The sequence below is a fragment of the Bufo bufo genome, chromosome 2 (assembly GCF_905171765.1).
Source record: "Bufo bufo chromosome 2, aBufBuf1.1, whole genome shotgun sequence".
In the NCBI taxonomy this organism is placed as follows: Eukaryota; Metazoa; Chordata; class Amphibia; order Anura; family Bufonidae; genus Bufo; species Bufo bufo.
Genome location: NC_053390.1, coordinates 358,208,689 through 358,224,114, shown reverse-complemented (window position 1 = coordinate 358,224,114; position 15,426 = coordinate 358,208,689). Strand labels below are relative to the sequence as shown.

Below are 15,426 nucleotides of genomic sequence, written 5' to 3'. Positions count from 1 at the left end.
GTAACAGGTTCCATTTAAATTACATATCCTAGAAGCATTGACACTACCGTTGACCAGATCAGGGCAGGGATTTTTATTGTGATCACACTGTGGATTTTTAGTGCCACAACATTATGGTACATTATGACAGATATATTGCACTAGTATTTTTAGTTCTAAGTATCTTGCCAATTATACATGGTAAATGACAGTGGTCATTGACAACGAAGCAGCACTGCACATGAAAACACTTGCTGATCTTTAATCTTACAAATCTTCTGATGTTGGTATGATTGTATCGTTGGATATTATGCTGTTTTATGCATTTCTAAACAGTATTTCAACATATGTAGATGGTGGCCTCCTCCTGAGTCATAGTACCATGGTTCCACCTATTTACTCTGCTTTAACCTAAGATGGCCACCAGCATCTCACACACTGCCACCTGCTGATGACACTGGTCACAGGACACAGACAGGAAAGACACTGGACTGGTGTAATCAGTGTTGGTCCATTTGACAGCAGGGGAGTGCGTCTAAGACAACCACAACACATGGTTCATAGGGTAGCCTGACAACCTGTTGGCCATCTTAGATGGAAGCAGAGTGAACCAGGAATTGTTGAATTAAAAAAGTTAAATTGTATGCAAAATAATTAGACATAAGGTCACTATTTACAAAATAACATATGTTTCTATATCTCTGTTACTGCAGTCACTTGTGGCATAAACATGATAATAAAATACAGTAGTTAAGTTGTAAGGATCATTTATTAAAATGACCTCAAAAGATCAGTTGATTGTATAATTTCCCCCATTATTGTCTATGCTGCAGAAAACAGAACTCTCTTACAATTATTGTATGAAGTGGATCAATGTACATTTTCAGATTTATGGACCTAATGTCCAACATATCTTTGCTAAACAAAAAAAAAGGTGTTTTCAAGTTCTCAAATGTGCACCTAAATACATATTTAGTCGACATGTACTGTATGTTTGGTAAACCTATTGTGTAATAGGCAGTATATCTGCATAGGCCAAAGCCTCTACCCTATTCTCAAGAACAGTTCCATAGGACCAGCTTTTTGCACAGTTTACATACATTACTATGTTTAAACACTACACATGCTCGTTTTTGGGGAAATAAATGTTGATGGCATATCCTCAGGATAGGTCATCAATATCAGGTCTGTAGGGGTCCAATTCCCAGCACCAGCGCAAAAAGGCTGATCTCCTATATTTTACCACTCAGATGCTATGGTCAAATGTGACCACAGCATCTGAGCAGTCTGGAAGCATTCCTCGGATGTAACTGGGGAACCTGTTACACTGTACTAATAGCCTGAAGCCTCAAGCAGGCTTCGGCAGCTATTAGTCGAATATACCAATACAGGCCATTAGGTGGCAGCACTGTTATATTGAAGTGTACAATGATGATTATATAGCTGTCAGTTAACACAATGGGTAGTCTAATGAGTGCCAGTTAAAAGTTTTTACAAATATAAATATATAAAAGTTCAAATCACTCCACTTTCCCCAAAATAAAAATACTTAACCAATAAAAAAAAACATAATGGGCATCGCCACATGCGAAAACACCTGTACTATTAAAATATAACAATATTAATCCCATACTGCGAATGACGTAAATTTAAATGGCCAATTTGCCATATTTTGTGTCACTTCAACTCTTCACTTAAAAAAGTGATCAAAAAGTCACGCACACTTCAAAGTGGTATCTCTGAAAAGTACAGATTGTCCCCCAAAAATGAGCCCTCAAGCAGCTCCGTATGCATAACTACATAAAAGTTATAGGGGTTAGAATATGGCGAGGGGAAAAAATTAATTTTTTTCAAGGTTTTTAATTTTTTCTTTTTTTTAAACGCAAGAAAAACTATACAGGTTTGTTATCATTGTAATCGTACTGACCTGGAGAATGAAACCCTCATAAGGCTATATTAATGGAAAAATAAAAAAATTATGACTCTGGGAAGGCAGGGAGTGAAAAACATAAACGCAAAAAATTGAATATCGCTCGGTCTTCTGAGGGTTAAGCTCCTTGTGCAACAGCATAACACTACCATAATACTGTTAATTGATTCAAACTGTATTTAGTTGATAATGTGACAGCTAAGAGATGTTGTGTCACAATGTTATGACCTATAGTCCATCAATATTCTGCTGAGTGCTTTCTATGCTGCTTGAAATCTTAATCTTTTCCCCTACTTTTTCTGTCTCTATGGCAGGATTCTTCTCTATCCCTAACCAATGTTTTCTGGATAGTCACTGCTGTCACTGCTGTTAGACAGCTCCACTAATCTGCTGTATCTGATTTTGCTAATCCCTCCTTGAGCAAATGATTGCTATCCTGTAAGTACCTTTGGGAATGTTCATTGATAACAAATGTGAACGTGTAGTTACCAGTGAAGTCATGTGATCAGATTCCCCTATGCTTTTTTTCTTTTCTAGAAACCTTATGCTTGTCAAATTCCTGGATGCAGTAAGCGTTACACAGACCCAAGCTCATTACGAAAGCACGTAAAAGCTCATTCTTCCAAAGATCAGCATGCTAGAAAAAAGGTAATGCCTACAACAGTGTCTTATACGTGTCTACCAAGTTTCTAGAAGAAAAATTGATTTACTGCAGGGAAACAAGGACTGATTTAAAGAGTAACTAAACTTTTATTCAACTTTTTTTAATAATGTCCCAAATGCCCAAAAAATATTTTTTCTAATATACTTTATTAATGGATTTTGCCTTTTTACTAAAGAAATTGACACCCAAAGTCCTGATTTCTACCGCTCTTTAAATTCACAATATTCTCAAATCGCTGCTCCGGCCCGTACACTGTTCGCGGGAGCCCCATTGCTACAACCTCACAATGCAAGGAATCTGTACACTGTACACCGCTGAGAAGTCAGCAATGTGAGAATATAGTGAATTTAAAGCTCTATCGAAATCAGGACTTTGGGTGTATTTTTCTTTCTTATAAAGGTAAAATCTGTTAATAAAGTATATTAGAAAAATTATTTTTAGGGCATGTGGGACATTTAAAAAAAATTTAGTTACTCTTTAAAAAACTTGGAGTGGAAAGCAATCAACCAGTATGAGAACTTTTTTTTTTAGAATATAGCAAAAATGACAACCTATGACAACCTATTTATCTAAAAAAAACGAATCTAACCTAAGTATGCCTTATGGCACTAATAACTAAGACCTCATGCACATGACCATATAAGAGCCCTGTTTTGTATGGAACCGTAAAGTTGTTCCCATTAAAGTGCATGTGTCTTCTACTGTAGCAGTGAATCCTTCCAATTTCTTACGGAGGCAAAAAGAAGTGGACATGAATCCATAGAAAATAATCCATCATATGACATATGTACGGTATGAAACTTGCCCTAGAGAGAGCTGTAGTGTCTCCATACACTTCCACACAAGTTTGTGTATTTGGTCTTAAGGGGTATCTTCACCTGGTTGATTATACATTTAAATTCAAGTACAATTTATTTAGGGTAGTAAATCTTCAATATGGTTTACCACGATATGAGGGCCTATACCGAAGATAGCTTATTATGTCCAGGCTGCATTCCAGTGTGCAGAACATACATTTATGACCTGTACATATCTACTGGGACATTATCCCAGAAGAAGGTCATAAGAAATCATGGTAAATATTTGCTATTCCGATTTTGGATAGTGTTAAATGTTTTTTTAAATGGATGATATACTTTACAGCTTTTCTGATTATGAAATGGAGTGTAAGCTCTAGAACGTACAATTAGATATAAATTATGTTATAAATGAAAGTTCATGGAGCCACTGTGTAGTAGTAGAGTACAGCCTCTGTGTAATCATTTGCTCAAAGCTTTGTCCATAGAAAACAGTCTAGAGCATTAACCACGAACTCCCGTAAAAGCTTTCAATGCCTTGAATATTTTAAAACATTTATTAACTGTAGTATAAGACACCATGTTAGTTTACCAATACTAGCTAATGCTGCCCATAGACACATAAATATCATTGGTAATGAAGTGACTGGAAAAGAGATTATCGCCAGCTAAGGAAATGGATTACATCAGCTGTACCAGGTAATGGATTTGCTTTAAATTAATTTCAGCAATAACTAGCTTTTACTCATGTATTGTATGAGCAAATGCTTGTGTGGCAATGCATATAAATCATAAACTAAGGCTGGAAGGATTTTGTAAATGGAAAGTTTTCCCTTAAATAATTATGAATGGTTTGTCTGCAAAGTTGTGTTCAGTAAAAGCATCTAACTGAGACAACACATTGAAAATGAAATGGAAATTTTTTTCAAGGGTTGATTGTTATGTAAACCAATTTATTTAGCTTTACATGTTCTACTATGGTAAAATACACCAGTATCTAATAGCAAGCAGTGCTGTTCTATTTAATCGCATTTCACTGACTTATACCTGGTTGTTAGCTCACATCAAGCTTTGGAATTTGAAATATTTCCAGGCAATAATAATAAAAAGTAAGAAACATTAAACCTTTTAGGATAGAATAAAGATTATTTATGGCTTTAATTAAATTAGAAAATTGAGATAAGGTCACAAAAGGGGTTTTACACAACAAAATGTGAATTCTTAAAAAAATAACCATAAAAATTCCAAGGTGATAAAGGAACAGAGAAATAAATAGCTGCACCCGTGGGGGACTGTTGTGTTGAAAGGATTGAACCCTTTGGCTGTCACAGCCTGTTAGTCATGGATTCATTTAATATGTCCTGCATGTAATCTTTTCTAAAAGTTCCCAAAACGGTCAATAACATCTACTTTGAGAGTAGAGACACAGTATTTCAGGATTTGAAAGTCTTACAAAAATATTAAACCATGTAAGTCAATTTCATCATAGGGTTACAGTGTTCCCTGTGAGTCCTAAAAAAATTATAAGAATTGAAGGACTGGATGAAAATAAATTATACGTTAACACGCCATGCAACAAGTAGACATTAACAGTGAATATATTAAGACATATCTATAACTAGCGGCCCTGCTAAAATTCTGACACATTTGGGACTAGGCTGGCATAAGTCAGTGCTGTTACGTAAAGAGTTATTCCAGCCTTTATGTCAATTTTAATTCAGCCAATAGAAAGCTGATACTAAAGTAGAAAAGTATGTTCCAGCACTGACGGTCCAGTCTGGCTCCTTCTGGTCCCCAGCCTGTACACATCTGGATGCGGTCATGTGCGCCACTGCAGCCAGTCACTTGACTCAGAGATAACCCAGCAGTGACATGCAACATGGGCACACGTCACGCCGGAGGGCAGTGATTGGTCACAATGGCACACTGTCTGGACGTTTACAGGTGTGGGACTAGAGGGATCCAGACCGGTTCCTTGGCAATGGAGGGGAGTAGCAGGGAGCAGGTGAGTAACTTTTTCTTAGGATCAGTGCCATTCTAACATAACAACTTAAAGGGGTTTTCCCATCACAGACAATCCTAGCAATATGCCCCCATTGTCTGGTAGGTGCGGGTCCCCCACCTACACCAAGAACGGAGCGGGAAAATGTGGTGGAGGGTGCACTGCGCATGCACAGCTGTCCTCCATTCTTTTCTATGGGGCCAATGATTGGAAAAGGTGGCCATGCAAGCGCGTTGCGCTCCCATTCACTTGTGTGGGGAGAGCACTTGGCGGTGGCCGGACACTGAGAAACCCGGGGTCTTTCAGCCACCGCTCTCTCCGCTCCATTTTCGGCGTAGGTGCAGGTCCCAGGGGTGTGACCTGCACCTATCAGACAATGGGGGCATATCCTTGCAATATGCCCCCATTGTCTGTGATTCGAATACCCCTTTAAATATCCCATTATATCTGTACAGAAAGTTTTGGAGGTGGTCAAAATTTGTGGCCTTTTTTGCTTATAATGCTTCACAATATCTGTTTAGCCCTTGTATTTTCTGTTACCCAATTTAAGCAAAACTTGTAATACAGCAATTAGTGATAGAAGATAATAGCCTGCGCTAATAATTTGTATTCTATCCAATCTTTAAAAAAAATGTATTCCAAAAGCATGCTCTCAATGCTCTCACTTTCATGAGATTCTTATGTAAAAGATCTTGCTTCCCCTAAACTAACTTGTCCTACATTTCTTACTAATAGCTTAATTAAAGAATCATTCCAACAGATTTTTGGACACATAATGCCAAGTCATCAGCAATGTTGTAGCTGTGTTATTTGTTTCATCTTATACACCTTTTTTTTTTGCATCTATACATTGTGTTATTTGTTCCATCCATACATTTTAAACCCTTTTATTATGAGCAGCTGTTGCATGTGATCACGTCTGCCTACAAGTATAGAGTATATAGTGACAGTCTCTCCTGTGTGGCTGACTTCCTGTGAACTACAGGATTATATCACCATCTATCAAATTCTTCTTGGCAACTCCCAGACACTGCCCTTGACTATCAAGCTTCATCCTCCTTGTCCCTTTGTATTTCCACCCATTCATAGAGTGCTGCTGAAGATATCATGTCTGCCTTATGCAATGGAGCAGGAGTGCAGTGATATAATAAATTAGTCCTACAATGTGCACAATTATAGCTCCCCTGACTCAAACTGCCTGCCTCTCCAGTATATTGTTTGAGATTCAACTTTAGCCTGTCTCCTCTGCCTCCTGCTTGTGCTAGATTTCCCCCTGTCAGCTCTTAAAAGCAGGAGGTACAGAAAAGTGGTACGAAGCTATCTCACATAGGAACACAATGGAGACTTTGCTTAAGACTGGCAGTTAAGATGCTGGTCTTAATAAAGCCCTAAGCTGGCAGTGGTTGCACCTCAGTTATGAAGAGGCGCAGGCCTCTCCATAACTTTGGTGCATCCAGCGCTAATTCTAAATGTAAGACAGCTTCCGCCCACGCCACACCCACTAACCGTTGTGCCACCTTCTACACCTAATATAGGCGTATTTCAGTATAATAACTCCCTTTGTGAGCACAGTACACAAGAATAGCAGAGACCGGCAATGTGAATCAGTATTATAACTAGAGATGAGCGAATCGAATCCCACGAAGTGGAATTTGATCCGAATTTCAGGAATTATTTGATTCGCCTAGAAGCCGAATTTCCTCGTGATTCATGTCAACAAATCGAATAATCCTGAAATTCAAACTTACCGCCTCCATTTGCGCGCGAAGGGCAGCTAGGCTCCATCTTGTTTGAAGATCTCGGCTGAAATCCCTTGTGGCGCGATATTACATCATCACATCGGCTGGCATGATGACGCCATACGTCATCACCCCGGCCGGCCTGATGACGTAATCTCGTGCAGCACGTGATTTCGGCCAAAATCTTCAAGCAAGATGGTAACGGCCGGCATCGTCGCACTCAAATGGACGTGGTAAGTTTGATGTAATGTTTTTTTTTATGTTAATTTCACACTGTTTGTACACTCAGATGCCGCAATCATGTATGAATGCGGCATCTGAGGGGTGCAGTGATGGGGGCGGCGCTATCGCAGCTCCCTGTCATTGCACCCGCTACTTAACAAAAAAAATGCGCTTTGTGGCAAATTTTTGTGAAATTCGCTCATCTCTAATTATAACTAAAGGACAGCTCTTTTACTTGCTGCACTTATAAAAATAATAATAATCTTTATATATACAGCGTCAACGTATTCTGCAGCGCTTTACAGTTCAAGGGTTCATGTACAAAAATAACATAGCAAAAGACAAGTCAATAATTAGAAAAAGAAGAATGAGGTTTTCTTTTGTCTACTCTCAAGGCTACATTTAACCAACGGAGGGGTTGGGTGGGAGTTGTAGGGGGTGGCAGTGGTCTGATTTGGGGTCTGTAGAGATTTGAGGTATGATCTGGGATCTGTGTAAATTTAGCATCTGATCTGGGGTCTGTATAAATTTGGGGTCTGATCTGAGGTCTGTATAAATCTGGGGTGTGATTTGTGGTCTGATCTGAGGTCTATGTAAATTTGGAGTCTGTATAAATTTGGCTTCTGATCTGAGGTCTGTATAAAATGGGGGTCTGCTTGCAAGAGCTTACAATCTATGAGGAGATAGGGGTGACACAAAAGATAGCACTGCACTTAGGCTACTTTAACGTATGCAGGGGATCTCAAAACCACAGCGAAAACGTATCAGTTTGCATAATACAACCGGCTGCATCCGTTCAGAACGGATCTGGTTGTATTATAAGGAAAATGAACATGGATCTGTTTTTTGTGTGGTTTTTGGTGCCAGATCCGGCATGTTCAGTATCCCATGACGCACAAAAAAACACAGAAACACTGTTTGCAACTATTTTGTTTCCGGCATGGGAACGCAACAAACTGGAACAGAATACATTCTGGTGCACTCCGTTTCAATTTGTTCAGTTTTTGTCCCCATTGACAATGTATGGGGACAAAACTGAAGCGTTTTCCTCAAAACCGGAAAGGAAAATGCAGATGTGAAAGTAGCCTTAGATAGGACTCAGCAAAGGTAATGCAGTGTGATGAGACCCTGCTTCTCCCAACTAATCACTGGTTATACTGACCCACTTTAGCCAGTGATTGACTGATTGGGCCTTTCCTGGCATTTCTGGCATATCGTGCTGGGGTCAGGAAGTGGAAAGTAGCAGGGATTAAAACAATACAACAGTGGCAGGAGATTGGTGAGAGTGACTGTGGCTTCTTTTCCAAAAAAATTTTTTTTATCACATGTGAGTCATGTATAAAAAAAACATACCCCTGGAAAATCCCTTAAATTGGGTATCATTATGCACTGTGCTTGACTGCATTTGATATTGTACTACCGATGTGGATGATTCTTCTTATCAGGGCAAAACCCAGCCTTTTTTAATGTTCTTTTTGTGTGAGCGTTTTGCTTGTTGTAAGATTTGGGCCTTTATGTGTGCACCCCTCTGTATGATATTAAGTAGGATATTAGATTGGTGCCCACCATTCTTTGAATAAGTGATCATGGGAAGCATGACACTGGCTTGGGGACAACAATAGTGATAATAAAATGCAACTTAACTTAAAGAGGACCTTTCACCAGAATAAAACATCTAAACTAACTATACAGACGTGTAGAGCGGCGCCCAGGGATCCCCCGGCACTTACTGTTATTCCCGGGCGCCGCTCCGTTCTCCCATTATAGCCTCCGGTATCTTCATAGTTAGGCTCCACCCAGGGGAACCTGACGGCGTCTCTTTCTCCTATGCTGTAGCGCTGGCCAATCGCAGCGCTCAGCTCATAGCCTGAGAGAGAAAAAAAAACTCTCAGGCTATGAGCTGAGCGCTGCGATTGGCCAGCGCTACAGCATAGGAGAAAGAGACGCTGTCAGGTTCCCCTGGGTGGAGCCTAACTATGAAGATACCGGAGGCTATACCGGGCGAACAGAGCGGCGCCCAGGTATAACAGTAAGTGCAGGGGGATCCCTGGGCGCCGCTCTACATGTCTGTATAGTTAGTTTAGATGTTTTATTCTGGTGAAAGGTCCTCTTTAAAAATTCCTGCCACGATCTTCCCAATATTGTGGCTTTATTCTGGCATGGTCAGGTACGGATTATCTAATGCTTATGGGCACCTTTAGATTTGGTTTAGTTTTGATGTGAGATTTGTCTCAATGTCTTTATGTGTAAATCATATGTTATCTCTTCTCCCATATCAAGCTGGCTTCAGCTATTAGTATGCAGCCTCAGGCTGAGCATTGCTTAGCTGTGACCATAGTAACCCCGAAAACAATTCTCCTTAAAAAATGTTTTTGTGAAGACTGTTTTAATCCTATCTTTAATCCTTTTACTTCCGTATCCCAAAATGTAATATAAATCAGGCACTGAAAATGTTGCTGTCACCAAAGGATTTGTAATGGCCTGAGGTCTTTAGGTAATTTAATCACACAATTTGTTGTAAACCTTTTTGAATCAGAGTGAGAATATACAGTGCCTAAAAGCTAATGAATTGTAGTTCACTATTTTAATAGAGATCATGCATAGATTGAGGCTAGCTTTAGGTCTTTCATTACTAGAATAGTAATAGAATGGAATAGTTAGTAAACTGACTTTAACAGGTAAAGAGAGTTAGAGCTGTTACAAATAATTTCAAAAAACATCTTTTCTTTCATCTGGGAAGCAGGGATAATAAAATATGCTGTCGTTCCGACTCTGTCTCTATGCCTCAATGTTATTTCTTTCATTATACGCACATTACAGGAATAAGCTTCCTCCATTTAGTGGTTTGGTCTGATCATTTACCAGAAAGCTACATTTCGTTGCCTTTCTTAAAGATGCAATGAGCTTTTCTATATATTTTCCTGTTTTTCTAAAGAATTTATATGATGTGGTTTACCACATCTGAAAGTGTAGCTTTAGGAATTATGTACCAATAAACTGAGTTATCCAATAAAGAACTCCTAAGCGTACAGTATGTGAAGGAAAAAAATAAAAAGATGTCGATTTTGTCTTTTCCAACACATCATTTTCTAATTTGATTTGGCTCTCCTTGTAAATTGAATCTAAGAAAATCAGTATGATAGTGCTGATTACCCGGTGAGGGAAAATGAATAGAACTCTGGATAAATTTCCTGTCTACTTCCATTCCAGTTCTTTTGTCCAAGATCAGGCAGTGTCTGGCACTTATCATCTTCTGCACAAAATAAAAAAAGGTTGGAAAGATATAAAGCTTACAAAGAAATTGTACTCTAAAATATGAAAACTGATCAGCTTTAATGGCACATTAGAACAGAGGTCTCAAACTTGACTCGGATTTATGGGCTGCACTTTGAAATATTTTCCAGTTGACGGGCCACTTATACAACAGTAAAGTGCAGCCCACACAGTATACCTGCTCTTCTGTGTTACATAACCACATATATCACATGTACAGCACATACATGTGTTACACTCGCTGCCCCTGAGCTTCATCTCAGCTGCCTATGCGCAGGAATCATGCCAAGAGCTCCCCTAGTGGTAAGAATAGTGGGATGAGCCAGGTCTGACTACTTTTTTGTGGCATTCTAATGTTTGCAAAAACAAATTTCACTTGTCTGGACAACCCCTTCTTAATGCACACCCCAAAATTAATACAGTATCCCAGACCCCAGAATTGAGATAAACCCCTAGACCAGACCCTAAAAGTAATACAGACCCCAAAATTCATATAGACCTCCAGACACCCCCAAATTAATACATAATCTAAAATGATGGTAATACAGACCTCTAGACCAGGCCCCAAAATTAATGCAGACTGCAGATCAGCCCCCAAATTCCTACCCCAGATTAGACCTCAAATCTACACAGACCTCAGATCAGAACCCAAATTTATACACACCCCTGATCAGATGCCAAATTTACACAGATCCTATATCAGACCCCTAGTTTATGCAGACCTCAGATCAGACCCCAGATTTATACAGACCTCAGATAAGACCCTCATTTTATACAGACCTCAGATGAGAAGCCACATTTATACAGACTCCAAATTTGCATAGAACTCAGATCAGACCACAAATCACACCTCAGATTTATACAGACCTCAGATCAGACCCCAAATTTATACAGACCCCAGATCAGATGCTAAATTTACACAGATCCCAGATCAGACCTCAAATCTCTACAGACCCCAAATCAGACCACTGCCACCCCCTATAACTCCCACCCAACCCCTCCGTCACTTAAATTTAGCCTTGAGAGGGGCATAAAAAAAACTCTCCTCTCCTCCTCTGGGCACCACCACTACTCTGGTTCTTCAGCCCCGCATTGTGTACTGGTGCCAGCGCTGCACTGCATCCTGACGTCACTCAGTGTAAGGTCATAGTGTGCGCATACGTGCTCTACAACCTGAAGCTATAAGCTGTCAGTGCCTAGTGCAGTGCCAGCACCTGGTGAAGAGGACCAGGGAACGGTGAGTAATACCAGAGCACTGCTAGTATTTCCATACTCACCGTTTCATGGGCCTTTTCTGTGGTGCTCACAGCCAAAGATAACTGCCTCAGGTGGCTTTGAGGTTGAGACCCCTGTATTAGAATAGCGTCAACTAAACCCACAATTTTAAGCTGGGCAGACTGCCAATACAATTGTTTATAGGGCGCTCCCAACTGTATTCCCATAAGGGATGTAGGTGGAGAGAAAGATCAGGCACATTGAATTTCTCTCTTCCCTTTAAAAATATATACACGCTTCACCGAGCATAATGTGTATGGAGTAATCGGGGAGATTGCTGTTGGCTGATGTATGGGCATTTTACATCTTTCCAAGTGTTAAAGGAGCTAAATATTCAAAATTAGTAGAAAGGAAGTGAAAGGAAACAGCAATTATAAAAACAGTGATATAAGATGCAGACCACGGAGTTGAAAGACCAGGATACCAATATTTTGCTGTAGACGTCCTCAAGGTGAGTAGCCCATTTTTCTCACAATGGACAGAAGTATGGTAAAGGTAGCACACAACAGGTTTGTCTTTATTCTTCCAACATGCAATATTTTGGCTGACAAAATCCTTGCACGGTTATTTGTATGTCAAAATGTCACATTACTGGATAAATATCAAACTACTGCATCCTATAACCTTTTTGTGTGTCATTTTTACCTGTTGCCTTCCATGAGAGCCTAGAAATTAGAATGATGGCTTATCATAGTGCAATAAGTCTAATTTGTTTTTGTTTTTTGCCTTTTATTGTAAATAATGAAGATATGTTAAAATAACAAGAGAATGGGAAATTACCTAATATTAATAATATATAGACAAAACACACAAAAATATTTCCCTATTGTCAAGTAATGTTAACATAGGACACTGATTGTGTTAGGTGAACGGCAGCCCCACGTCATGTGTTGTAACAACCGGAAAGCGTCTCACTTTTCTATTTGCTTAGTGAGAAGGGTAATCCAATATGTCTAATTTAAACTTGTTGATTCGGCCATTGTGAAAGCTTCTTGTCTCTTTCATGAAATAGCTTGCATTGAGCAAGTGTGATGGTTACAGCAGCCTGCATAGGCTGTTCCTCTGTGGCCCTCTCTGGGTCAGCATGCTAATGAATGTGGTAGAAGCAAAAAATGGACTATAGCCTACAGCACATACACCAGATTATTTCTAGGTCTTGAACTTGTCATCAATAAACGTTTCTTGTTTCTCTCCACTAATGTATTTCGAGGCAGATCAGACCCTCTCCAGATTGAAAGTCTTCCAGTCTATCGAGAAAATCTATGAAGAACTAGAATTTTTCTTCTGGTATATGCAACAACAATCATTGACTTCTCACTTCTATAACATTTCTTTATATCCTGAGAATTGTCAGGAACCATTCTGATATCAAATGGGTTATCCCATGGTTAGACCTCATGCATATGACTGAATGTTTTGTGGACAGCACTCTGACCCATTTGGTTATATGGGGCCATGCACACATTCATATTTTTTGCAGATCCGTGTGGATGTAAATGATAGAACATGACCTATTCTTATCCATATTGTAGGCAACAATATTCCTTTCTATTGATAGGAGTGAGAAAAATGCAGAATGCATGGTATCCGTAATTTGGCAGATCCGTTGTTTACAGACTGAAATGCAGACATGTCAATTTGCATGAAGGTTTAATGTAAAAATGAAATCATATATCATACAGTACAAGACAATCTCTTTCTAACAACACTGGAAACAGCCTTATAACTAACATGAATCCAGGGCTTCATTCATTGCTCCAGTTTAGAGATGGCCTTGCGGTCGTTTCACGGCGAACTTTGCGTGTTTGCGATTCGCCGAACATGTGAACATGTGAAGAAATTCGCGCCCGCCATATTCTTTTACATTATGAAGAACTTTGACCCATGACACATCCATCAGGTGGTACAGGACAGCCATTTGAGACGTTTCAGCACATGGACATACCCCCTACCTTATAAATAAACCTTATCTAGCCGCCATTTTACATTCAGTGTTTTGCCAGTGTAGGGAGAGGTTGCTGTGTGGAGCAGGGACAGGCTGTTAGGGACACCAAACGCTAGCTAATAGGGTCACAAAAGTAATTTTAAGGACTAGTATAGGTGTGCTATCTATATGTGTGATACACAGAGGAGTTAGTGATGGGAAGTTCGGATCTTTTAGGCGAATCGGTTCATTTGAATCAGCTCATTCAAATGAACCGATTCATGAATCGGATCTTCGGTTCACTTGGTGAGTCAGACTGCTGAGAGCTGACTCGCAAGTGCCAGCCCCTCCCCGCCCACCAACCAATCACCGACCAGAGCTGAGGGGGCAAGGCAAGCACAGCACACTAGCAGCTCTGACTCGAGTCCTCTCTGAGTAGTACAGGGTCAGGGAGTCTAAATGAATCGAATGAGTCAAAAGAATCTAAAGATCCGACTCAGTTAGTGACTCATTCGATTCATTGAGTTAAAAGAGCCGTGAGTCAGACTGTAGAACAGGTAGAGGCTGTCGGCTTTCGGCTCTTGTTGCAGCAGGGATAAGATTAAGGGACAGACAGGAGCAGAGAGATAAGAGAAGGGACAGATGACACAGTTTAGATTACAGGTTGAATTAAATTAACCCTTTAGAATCAAATTGGCTTCTTAGGAGATATATATGACATATAGGCATCTCATTCAGTAGCTATATAACTAAGGGTGGGATGGGAACCCCTTAATCTTATCACTGCTGCAACAAGAGCCGAGAGCCGACAGCCTCTACCTGTTCTACGGTCTGACTCATGGCTCTTTTAACTCAATGAATCGAATGAGTCACTTACTGAGTCGGATCTTTAGATTCTTTTGACTCATTCCATTCATTTAGACTCCCTGACCCTGTACTACTCCGAGGACTCGAGTCAGAGCTGCTAGTGTGCTGTGCTTGCCTTGCCCCCTCAGCTCTGGTCGGTGATTGGTTGGTGGGCGGGGAGGGGTGGGGCTGGCACTTGCGAGACTGTACTACTAAGAGGACTCGAGTCAGAGCTGCTACTGTGCTTGCCCCGCCCCCTCAGCTCTGGTCGGTGATTGGTTGGTGGGCGGGGAGGGGAGGGGCTGGCAGAACCAGCTTCCACTCTAAGATCGTATTACTGACTCCTCCCGAGTCCCTCCCTCAGGCTCCTGCTGCCAGCCTGAGGTGGTGAGCTGAGCGTCTGCATTCATTGTCTGCTGGGACTGTGAGCCGTTTCAAACGGATCGGATCATTCAAATGAATCGACTCCTCCGGTTCACTGAACTGAATCGATTCAAATGAACGATTCGTTCATGAACCGGACATCACTAAGAGGAGTGCGATATACTTATACTTTTATAATGAGTCAAAAACACATAGATCTATATAGTGATCACCTGGAAGTCAGGGGGCTAGGGGCTTACTAGAGCCATTTTTTATATAGGGTAAGGTTCTGGACGGGGTTGCTCTTATCAGGGCGGGTGGTCTGTGGTTAGGCTATCAGGGCCAGAATAGCACCCCCCTGTAGGGCAATATCAGGGATAGTTCTTTGCCCACCCTGTCCTTCAATACCACA

At 40.4% G+C, this 15,426-nt stretch overlaps 1 protein-coding gene across 2 annotated transcripts in view; it reads left to right on the top strand.

Annotated features, from left to right (window-relative positions):
• The window catches only part of GLIS3 (GLIS family zinc finger 3), a 437,296-nt gene that overhangs the window by 285,515 nt on the left and 136,355 nt on the right, over positions 1-15,426 (top strand). For both annotated transcript variants that reach the window (XM_040417126.1, XM_040417127.1), the window contains one exon: positions 2,447-2,557. In XM_040417126.1, coding sequence (XP_040273060.1) covers positions 2,447-2,557 — 111 coding nt within the window. The remainder of the gene's footprint in view (positions 1-2,446; positions 2,558-15,426) is intronic.